Source organism: Anoplolepis gracilipes, chromosome 1 (genome assembly GCF_047496725.1).
Source record: "Anoplolepis gracilipes chromosome 1, ASM4749672v1, whole genome shotgun sequence".
NCBI lineage: Eukaryota > Metazoa > Arthropoda > Insecta > Hymenoptera > Formicidae > Anoplolepis > Anoplolepis gracilipes.
The window spans coordinates 11,986,961-11,998,965 of NC_132970.1; the positions used below are offsets into that span (position 1 = coordinate 11,986,961).

At 27.6% G+C, this 12,005-nt stretch overlaps 1 protein-coding gene across 1 annotated transcript; it reads left to right on the forward strand.

The window, feature by feature from the left end:
• Positions 1 to 4,764: 4,764 nt before the first annotated feature.
• LOC140676014 (F-box only protein 21-like) lies at positions 4,765 to 11,058 on the forward strand. The gene is made up of 6 exons (XM_072910642.1): positions 4,765 to 4,768; positions 4,801 to 4,894; positions 7,236 to 7,368; positions 8,018 to 8,146; positions 10,495 to 10,804; positions 10,898 to 11,058. The coding sequence occupies exons 1-6, from the start codon at positions 4,765 to 4,767 to the stop codon at positions 11,056 to 11,058; spliced, it is 831 nt and encodes a 276-aa protein (XP_072766743.1).
• The last annotated feature ends 947 nt before the right edge of the window (positions 11,059 to 12,005 follow it).

Genomic DNA, 12,005 nt, shown 5'->3' on the forward strand with positions numbered 1-12,005 from the left:
TTAATTTAATTAATTCCAAATCATTTTTTTATTTAATGGCCAGAGCTATTTGTTTAAGTTATAAAAAATTACAAAACTATTACAAATAAGTCAGAATTAATTAATGAGTTTCCACAAAGTGAGAACATGCCAGCGTCACACGCATTTATCAGTATTTTTTAAATATATTTCCTAAAATTATTTTTTTATTTAACTATTTTGTTTATTTATGCACACTAATAGTAACTTATTAAAAATTACAAATAGATTGGTAATAAAAAATTGTCTCAATAAGATTACCTATGTAAAGAAACGGAATAAATTTTTATTACCTTTTTTATTTTACATAACAGATAATGTTGAAATTTTCAAACAAATAAGATTATGATGTTTACTTTGTATCAACAAGTTAATTTTAATTTATTAAATATTTTAAGACGTTAACTTGATTGGAAATTTTTAAATAAATACTGACTTAAGTACATGTATAAATTTAATTTATAATATAAATTGTAATACACCACTTTGACACTTTAAAAAAATTTAATTTTTTTTTTGCTTAAAATATTCCTTATAGTCTTAAAAATGATATATATTAGACCTGACTTCGAAATCGCAAAGGAAAATGATGTTTTGAGTGAGTATAGTGAAGCGCGTCACCATGTTGCGCTACATCGTGTAAGCGGCTTATTGAAAGAGCCTGTTACCTGCAAAGGGACACTTATTCTTATGAATTTTTTTTGTACCTGTAGATGGCTCAGCCAAAATTTTGACCGTTATTTTATACACGAGTTCAGTTGTAAAACGAACAGACGCCAAACGACGCTCAGCCTCAAAAATTGTTACGAAAAATTTTAAACGCGTTTTTCTCAAAACAGTATTTTTCGAAACGGCATTTTTTGAAACGGCGGGCAGCATAACTTCGCCAATTTTTATCCGATCGACTTGAATTTTTACCCAGATCTTTATTTCAACATTATCTAGAACTGTACGTAGGATTTTTGCGATATCTTAAAAATTCTCGTCGCTATCGCTTTATTTCATTCAAATTTTTGAAGCTAAAAATAACTTTTTTTTTCAAATCGTTGTTATTTTAACATAAATGCATATTTCTCAAAACGGCTACGTATAACCCTAGTTTTGAATATGTAGAAAATAAATATTTTTGTTTTTTTGTTCTAAGACTAACCACTGCTGAGTAATCGTGCCCGCCGTTTTGCATGTCGATCAAAACCAACAAAAAGATAGCCATCATGCGCTTAATTTTTATATTAAATACTTTAAAAAATATTTTTTATATTCTTCAATATACTCATAATAAACACCAAAAAAGAATTTTTCCTTGTATAATATAGTTTTCTTTAATAAAATTCTTAAAAATGCTTTAAAATTTGAGGCTCCAAGGTGATGTAACCCCTTAAATAGCACAGATAATTATAAAAGTTTAATTTATTTTATATAATTTATATAATTTCATATAAATCATATAATTTCATAAAAACTTTCTGTTCATTCTTTGTGGCTTCTATAATTTTATAATCACTATGTACAATCAATTTTATTTATTTGGAAATTGTAGAGAGAGATTGAGTTTTTCTTCTTAAAATTTTCCTTTTTTTTTTTTAATAAAAGTGTCTATTTTTATTATTATTTTTATACAATGCGAGAGAGAATTAAAATATATTTATTTTATTTATCAATCAACTTTTCATTAAAACTTAATTTAAATTAATTAACTTAAACCTGATACAAGATTATCGCAGCAAAAACGTCTCAATAATACATTTTGAGTATGTATGTGCGTTGCTATCTATTATTATTGTGATCATTTAATTCAATTTGGTTAAAGATATTATCACATTATTTTTACAAACATGTAACTATTGACTTGGCAATAAGAGCCATGCGCGGATATTAAGGTGTAAATTTAGAAATTAATTCTCGCGAAAATTGAACTGTGCACAGGGCGCATATTTTACTTGGTATATTTACCAAGAAATAGATTCTCATTTTTGAGAATTCTAACACCCCTCTTTACCCTCCTAAAGAGATGTAGACGAGAAAAAATATTATATACATTATTTTTATATATTTTTTTATCTTTATTAAATAAAAAATTGATATTATATTTATAATGTTTTTAATTTGTCTCAAATGTTAATGTAGTTAAAAAATTCATATTTCTACTTTAGAAAATATATTGTTCACAGTTTATTGCCGATAATGTGGTGTTGTATAATATTTGAGAATTTTTTGTTTTAATTTTAGGTGTCCTTCTTTGAAAAGAAAGTATAATACAGAGAAACAGAAGAAAAATTTTGACAATTTAGATTTTAAACAACAAATTAAAACAGGTCTAGAATATGTCAGAAAAATACAACATTATGTGTTTTTAATGGCAGAAGATGGCTTATGGCATGATGAGAAAAAAGAATTGGAATGTCTTCTGCGTTCCATAGCCGAAAATTTGGAATCTCATATTTACTATTTTGTTATACATGAGCTAAATAGTATCATTTCTACACAGTCGTCACGGTAGAATTCAATAAATTAAATATTATTATTATAAATATTAGGGTAAAGGTGCCAATTATGAGATACTTTTTATAAAAGCTTAAATTTTTTTAAATTGTAACTTTTAACTCAAAAACTTTATATAGTTTTATAGTTAGTATTTTATAGATACATTCAAGTTTTATCATTATAAAGCATTAAAGGTTTCCAATGTGTATTTTATTTGCTACAATGATTTTTCTTCAGATTTGAAAGATTCGTTTATTTTGAAAAAGGTGTCCTAATATGAGATGGTCTTAGACTCGATCTACACTGTCGATCAGCTCTCGCTTCGCTCACGGTCCAGACGCGATTCACTCTTGATGCGATCCAAGATGATCAGTTGTATCTTTTTATCGTCAAGTTCAATAAATTTTTAGCGAAAAAATAGCGCTATTTTTTGATGAAGAACTAATCATAATATCTGTGGCATTGGACGATGAAACTAGAGAAAATGAAGAGTGTAAAACAAAAAGAAAGATGAGAAAAAGATCAATGTGGGTTTATCTTAGTTTAATTGAGAGAAAAATTGAAAGAGAATATTTTACATTGTACCTCCATTTGGTAGATGATGTGGATAAATTTGTTAAATATTTTCGATTGAGTGCTGGTATATGTATTTGAAATGATACGGTGAAATGATGACGGTGGTAAAATATATTTTCGAATTGATCGTTGCCGGAGCAAGAGCGGACCGAAACTTGAGCGTGAACCATAGTGTGTATACGTGTGTTATAAACAATGGAAGAATATTTAATCGGAGCGAACTGTGAGCGCAGCGAGAGCGGACTGATAGTGTGGATCGAGCATTATATTAGAAAATTAAAAACAAAAAAAACATACTCTCAATTAAAAATTGTTTTATTAATTATAATTACATAAATGTAACATTACAGGCACTTTCTATTACTAGTTAAATGCTATAGAACTGTACTAGAACGAAAAGCGAAAGTTTTACTTTTTGGCAGAAAAAAATTATATCTTTGAAATATTTTTTTATATCTTGTATCTATAAAATTAAAATAACATATCTTAAAGATTCAAATAAAAATTTATCCCAACAAAGAGCACACAAAAAGATAAATAAAGTTTTAAATGTTTCAAAATAAAATAACCAACATAAAAAATAGAAAAAAATTGAAATTTACACTTTTAACTCATTCTATTGCTTATGGGAGAGAAGGGAGAAATGAGATACATATCATATTAGAAACATTCTAGCATCTCATATTAGGAACTATATAAATCATTTATGATAAGATTATGCGTGTAAGATATCCAAAATAATGATCAAACACCAAGATATAATTGTTGCATTTGACATTAATAACGTATTAAAAATGAACATCAAGCTATTAAATTATGTTGTTTACATCCCTTATAAGTAGCACATTCAAGAACTTTCTTTAGCGTCGTTAACAAAATCGTCATACACACGTTCGTACACGTGCGCTCCGCTGCTGTCATTTACATATTCACGATTATCTGTTACCAACATGAGATAGTAACATTTAAAGAAGAATGGTCGTATTTATAAAATAATTGGGGTTTTATATTAAGAACCCTTCTCATATTAGGCTACTTTACCCTAATGCGGTTTTTGTGCATTCTAAATGTGTAAATATATTTTAGGAAACCCGGTTGCTATTTAACAAATACATATAACTTTGGCATAATTATTCGATGTCTAAAACAATATCGATTAATGTACAAGCGGAATAAATTTATAAATATGCCAAAAAAAAAGCAGCTTTTAGAACAGCTACTTACTATTGTAGTAAAATATTTTGAACCACATATATCTACTTCCGGTATGAAAATGTGTTTTGATATTATTATGAAAAAAATATTATCTCACCTTAAAACAGTATATCCTGCGCATTCAATACTTTCGATATCTTCTGATCAATTTTCTGATTGGAGAAACAATGAGATCGACGATAATTTCTGGGATGAGACAGAAGCAAGGCAAATTATATGCATACTTAACCAATATTTTTTTTCTCATTCGAGTGATTATAACTTAGAGAAACTATTGACGAAATTAGGTCTAAAAGAAATTAGTATATATATCGTAAGTTACTATTAATTATGTTAAATTTATAATTATAGTTTGTATAATTATAGTGCGCTGTGCGAGCATAACTATGTATTTATCTTATAAAACAAAAACATGTTCAACAAAATTTTATTAACCTAATTTTATATTAATATAGTTGTCAAAATGTTTTGATGAGTTTATACTACCTATTATATATCATATCATAGCCAGAAGACTTGGCATACGTTGCGTTCTGAAGAAAGAAGAAATAGGAGAAGATATCTTATATTATCGTATTGCCATCATATGGACACCAAAATAGTGTGTATTTAATTTAAAAATTTGTTAATTTGTCTTGTTTTCAATATTGCATAATTTCTTTTAGTAATAATTAGCAACTCAAACAGTTTTATTATCTATTTTGTAAAAGTGTTTGGAATAAATGTTAAGATGCGTAATTAAAAAATTGGATTTAACTAATATAAACTTTTTTCGGTGCTAATATAACTTAACTCGAAAAGGTTCGAAGGAAGACTGACTTCTCGTTTTATAAATAAACAAAGATAGATGTAATCATGGTAATTGATTAGGGATTTTAGGTATAGGCTTAATTACTATTACAATTTTATATTTAGATATGTGCTAATTTCAATACTCTTCATATTTTATATTGAATCCAGAATATCTGACGTAATTCTTGCAATTGTTTTTATGATTTTATTTTTGAGATAACATAAATCTTCGATTTGCACATTTTTATCCTCATTAAACAAGGATCACAGATCAGAGGACAGAACAGAGGACTTTCGGATGGATACCGCGTGATTGAACAGCGTAATGCCGACGTTTCGCAAACGTTGTAGTTAGCATCTTCAGGGCTGAGAGCTCCAATACTGAGCTCTTTTGGGTTGGGGTCCTTATATTTTGAAAGGTTTTTTATTTACTGGAAAATATTCCGTTATGTCTTCTAGAGGGCGCAAATTAAGGGCAGTGTGCCAAATAGGGCTTGTATGATAGCCTTTGTCGCGATTGAGGTTGTTAGAATGCTTTAGAATTTCTAATGCTTCCCGATGTTTTCTAACGAAATAGCTTTGTGAGGAGGCTAGTCTGGTTGGTTTGTCGTATTGTACCGAGTGTTCTGTCTCCATCCAGTGTTCAGCTAAGGCTGATTGATGAAAATGGCCGTGCTTAGTACACCGTTGGTGTTTTCTAATGCGTGTGCTAATCTTTCTTTCGGTTTTTCCTATGCATACTTTTCCGCAGGAGCAAGGAATCATGTACACATTTGGTGTTTCAGAGACACAAAGTTTCCAGAGACCACACTTGATGTGTGGAAGACCACACTTCTGCGATAATTTTGTTGCCCAGTGTATATAATTTATTAGATGTAAATTTATAATATAATATTTTTTAGATAAAAAAATTATTACAAACATTTAAGTTCAATTTTTTTGTATTTTATGTGTTCATATGTTTTTGATATTTATCTATCAGAAACAAAATTATTCTTATATGCAACATTATTCGATTGTAGTAACAATGCATTATTGCAAATTCATACACCGAAAAAATCATATTCTTATTTTAAGAATATACCACTTATTTTTAGAATATCTTCCTCTAAAATAAGCGCCAAGAGGATTTTCTTAACTAAAGACAAAAATCCTCTAAAAAGTAGAAAAGTATTAGATATTCTTAATATATAAGAATATATACATTTCTAGTTTGAGGCTTTTGTGGCCATTAGAATTGTCTAAACTGGGGACTTTCGGATGGATGCCGCGTGATTAAACAGCGTAATGCACGCAATGACGTTTCGCAAACGTTGCAGTTTGCATTTTCAGGGCTAAGAGCCCCGATACTGAGCTCTCTTGGGTTGAGGTTCTTATATCTTGCAAGAGGTTTTCTATCTACAGGAAAAATATACCGTTCTGCCCTCTAGTGGTGTGAGCGCAAATAGGGTTTGTATGATACAATTTAAGAATATTTTCTTTATTTCATATACTATTCTTAACAAAAGATCATTAGAGGGGAAAATATTCTGAATTTTTTAGAATATTTTATTGGAGGAAATCTTTAGAAGGAATTCTTCTAAAATAGAGAATACAATTTTTTCGGTGTGGGAATTAACTTTGTCCAACGACAGTTTAGGGAGTTTTCTTATGGAGAAACTTGAAAAATGTTTTGCATAGTGTGAAAAATCAGAGATTATGTGATCTTAGGAATAGAATCATAAAAACAATTGCAACAAATAGATATTCTGATTTAATATTCGGATTTAGCATAGAATATAAAGAGTATTGAACTTATGAGATGTGTCATGCCGTTAATTGGATATATCGTAATGTACTAAATAGGTAAAGAAACTGTTTAAGTGATTATTACTAAAAATTTCATATTGATATTTAGTTTGTGTTGTTTATAAAAATCGACTAAAACCAATTATTCATTCTCGGACACCATGCATATATATATATATATATGTATAATTGTTTAATGAGGATGAAAAAGTAGAAGGTTCCATTTAAGAAATTAAAAATGACCTTCACGTGACCTTCAGATGACTATCCAAGGTCAAACCAATGGCATCATCTTATGGCCTCTTTTGAATCATCATATACATATAAGTCATATATATAGACGTATGTTTTATTATTTTCAGTGATAATACAGAAAATTTGAGTAATGCAGATTTTTTTATAGTCAAAGGTTACCAAGGTTTTATAGATCGTTATGATATTGTTACAGGGAGATATACATCTTTATCTCGTAAAGATCTATCTAGTTATGTAGAGGTTGGTAATTTTTTACATATAGTTTTTATACATATTTTTTATTAATTTTAGTAATTAATTAAAATAACAATCAATTTAGATCTTGATCTAAATAATACGTTAAGTCCATGACTACAGTGGAAATCATTTTATAATTTTTCATGCAAAAATTCTAAAAGAAAATATAATTTACTATTATTCATCAACAATATTTTTTATTATTTTTTACTTTTTATTTTAACTACAACTTTTTGATTATGTGTACATATAATTTTTATGTACAAAACATATAATTTTTATGTTTAAACTACGAAATTTGAACCATGTAATTATTCATAAATTAACTTATTGTTAAAAAGTTGTTAATAGTTGTGGTTTTTACGATAATTTATTTCTATTGATTGTATTACTTGTTCGTAAAAAGTTGTAGAAACTTGTAAATAGTTTTTATAATTTATTACATCTTTATTCAACTTATCATTAATTTCTATCATTTTTACAAACTTGTAATTTGTTGATAAAAATTTTAATTTTTCCTAAAAATATGCAAATTGTTATAAAATTGTTTCCATCAAAAGACTCAATATATTTTATAAACAAAGAATTAAAGTAATAAACATTTTCATTTTTATATCTGTAATTAAAATTTTTTTAACATATGTTTTTCTAGGTAATAGGTTTTTTAATACATGAGTATATCTTTTATATAACAGAGATTGATGAAAAATACCCGTGGGAATTAAATATTATAAGAGCAATAATAGAAAACGAATCTATTAATATTACAGGACCAATAAAGGTAACTTATCGAGCATCTTATAATATAAACTAATATTCATATAATAATATGTAAAAATATTACACAAATTATAGTTATCTATATCGTTCGTTAAAAAAATGGACAAATAGGACAAATTTGTGAAATTTTAAATGCTTATAACATAATCAATAATTATGGTATTGTGGGATAATATTTTCTTGTTATCTATTAAATAGTTAAACTATCCCGAAAGAAAAGGGACACTAATCAAACGGAAAATTAAATCACCTCAAAAAGAAACCTCGCGATAAAACTGCACACACACTAATGTCTTAATGTCTTCTCCTGATGTGTCATAATATATTTTTTTGCTATTTAATTGTCGCGAACTTATGTCGCGCTCTCATGTATGCATACGCGCGTCGCACATTTCGCTGCCAATCATGCATCAATCATACGTACACACCAATCACGCGTACATAAAACAAATGCATCTTCTCTTTTTCTCACACACACACACACTCTCTCTCACAGTATCGAAGTGATTAAAAACCAAAAATGAAGTTTGAAATTTGTATATTGAGAAACTTTAAATGTTGATTGTGTGAGATTATTTTTCTAATGGCAGATGACAATGAAGATCTGCAAAATTAATTAATAGAAAGTCTAGTTAATGATTTGCATGGCGTGAATCAACTGAGTTCAATGGGATAACAAGTACTTGGAAGTTCAAATTTTTCCCTTCAAAATGCATTATCGTAGAATTTGATTTTAAACCAAATAACGATTTCAAATGCTTATAATGCAGTTAAAAATTATCATATCGAGGTGATTAAAAAATGAAAATAAAGCTTTAAATCTGTTTTGAGAAATTTTTAATACTGACTACATTGAATGATTAGTTTTTCAATAGCGGATGATAATAAAATTCATATTTTTTTATCCGCTTTGTGTACCATTAATTCACGACTACAATTTATTGAAGTGGACTTTTTATTAATCGATTCTTTATTTTATCAGTCGCTATTAAAAAATTAATCATTTCATGCAATTAGTATTAAAAGTTTCATTTTCGTGTTTTAATCACTTCGATACACTGATCTATATATTATATGGATTGCTGATGCCTTTTGTTTTCGAGTCAAGAACATGTACCCAATTGAGCGGCGCCATGTTAGAGAGAATGTTGGAATCTGACGTGCCATTTTCAAATTATTAAATTCAGTTTAGTGTTTTTTTTTTAAATTAAATTACTAATTAGATTTTATTAAACTACTAACTGGATCATTATATATTATATATTTAGAAATAACTTAGGAAAATGCTTAAAAGAATAAACTTTTTACATTTTGAAATAATTGTATTATTATAAAATTGTAACAATTTTGTTTTTTATGGATTTTAAACCGTTTTAAAAGAAGATGTAACCTCTTAAAAATATTTTTGTTTATTCGAGAAGTAAGATTTTACATTTTTATACAGTTGACAACTTCACTCACATGTTACATGTACAAGACTTATGCACACACACAGTCTAACATTTCCAATATTCCCTCTAAGATGGCAGACCTTCAAATTGGGTACACCGACAGAAGCGCCTTCAGCAATCCAGTTAATATATAGATCAATGCTTTAATACAATAATTATTAATTGTGTTATAACCATTCGAAATTTCATAATTTTTTTTCTATTTCTAATGTACTGTTTTTTTTATAGCGAAATGTATAACTTCACCGAAAAAATTGTATTCTCTATTTTAGAAGAATTCCTTCTAAAGCTTTCCTCTAATAAAATATTCTAAAAAATTCAGAATATTCCCCTCTAATGATCTTTTGTTAAGAATAGTACATGAAATAAAGAAAATATTCTTAAATTGTATCATACAAACCCTATTTGCGCTCACACCACTAGAGGGCATAACGGTATATTTTTCCTGTAGATAACAAAACCTCTCGCAAGATATAAGAACCCCAACCCAAGAGAGTTCAGTATCGGGGCTCTTAGCCCTGAAAATGCAAACTGCAACGTTTGCGAAACGTCATTGCGTGCATTACGCTATTTAATCACGCGGCATCCTTCCAGAAGTCTCCAGTTTAGATTCTAATTCTAATGGCCACGAAAGCCTCAAACTAGAAGTGTATAAATTCTTACATATTAAGAATATCTAATACTTTTCTACTTTTTAGAGGATTTTTGTCTTTAGTTAAGAAAATCCTCTTGGCGCCTATTTTAGAGGAAGATATTCTAAAAATAAGTGGTATATTCTTAAAATGAGAATATGATTTTTTCGGTGTTGAATTGTTACATTAATTAATTTAGAAACAATTCAACAAATTATGATTATATTCAGCTATTATATTTTCCACGCACACGCACATGCACGCAGGTTAGATCTGATATTGTAAGAACAAAACCAAAAATAAGGAATAAAGAAATAAAATTTGCGATTGGTATGATTGTAAAACATCGTCGCATAAATTCTTCACCTGAGATAGACAGACTTCACTTTGGCGTAATAATAGATTGGCATTTTAAATGTGAAGCTGTGTCAATGGATATAAGCAATTATATGAATTTTATATATTTGGACGAATACGATGAAAATGAGAATATTTGTATCCATCGATGTAAACAACTTAATCAAGCGCACTACATAATTCTCACTGAGAATGATAAATTATGTTACATAGCACAAGGTACGAATATTAGTAGCATTCTTGTATGTATTATATGTATATATTTTCTATTATCTTTAATCTGTACAACATAAAACATCTCTTTTATTTTAGATGACATGTTGATATGTGTACCACAGTGGATTGATAATATAGAGATAGGACGACATTTTTCTAGATTCGAAGGCACTCATTATGTACCAAATAAAAGTTTGGCAGAAGAGTATCCAAACGATATAGGAGCAGTTCCCAAAATACTTTTTAATATTAGTTAACATTATTATAAAATGTACAAGTTTTAATAAAAATATTAAAATGTACATAAATGTATTTTAATATAAAAAATTTTTAAATATATTTTGATGATATTTTGGGTTGTAAAATTAAATGTATATTAAGATCGTATAATAAATAATAGAATATATTAAGGCTATAGAATTATGTCAGAATCATGTGCGTGCCATAAATATTCATTTATCTTTATCTGGACAACTAATCAAACTCTGATATAGATGAAATATTTTTAACAATATGTATCTTATTCGTGAATTAATGATATATATACATAATCAATATATAATTGTCATTTTTTCTTTTTATATCTTTATTAATTAATATTTTCATCATATAGTTACTTTCTATTCTTGTAATCGACGACGAATCCTTAATCATATTTCAGATTTACTTGTCAATGTAAGAGTAGTCGGGTCAAACTGTAAGGGAATATCAGTCTTTTCACTTAACTCCACTTTATAATTCGTCATGAGAGTAACAAGACCTACTTTTGTTTAGATGTAAGCAAACTTCATTCCTGTTTATAATAATGCAAAAATAAAAAGTTATATGAAAAGTATACACTATTAATAAGTTTTATACACTATAAAGTAAGCATATATTACAATGTTTTAAAAAGATGAAAGACTTTTTAATATGCATATAAAAAATATATGCATATAGCAAAATAATATATGTTACAACATATTTTATATAAATGTTGCTCAATTATTAAATATTTTATTAATCTGTTTAAATATAATATACTACCAATACAGATTCGTGGTCCATCGCTAAAAGATATGTCTCTTTATCATGCTTTTTATTTTCATCAAGAAATCGATCCGGGTCAAATGCATTTGGATTTTTATAATAAATCGGATCATGCTGAATTGCATAAATAGGCATGAGAACTTTTGTGTCTTTTTCTAAAACAATATTTGAATCG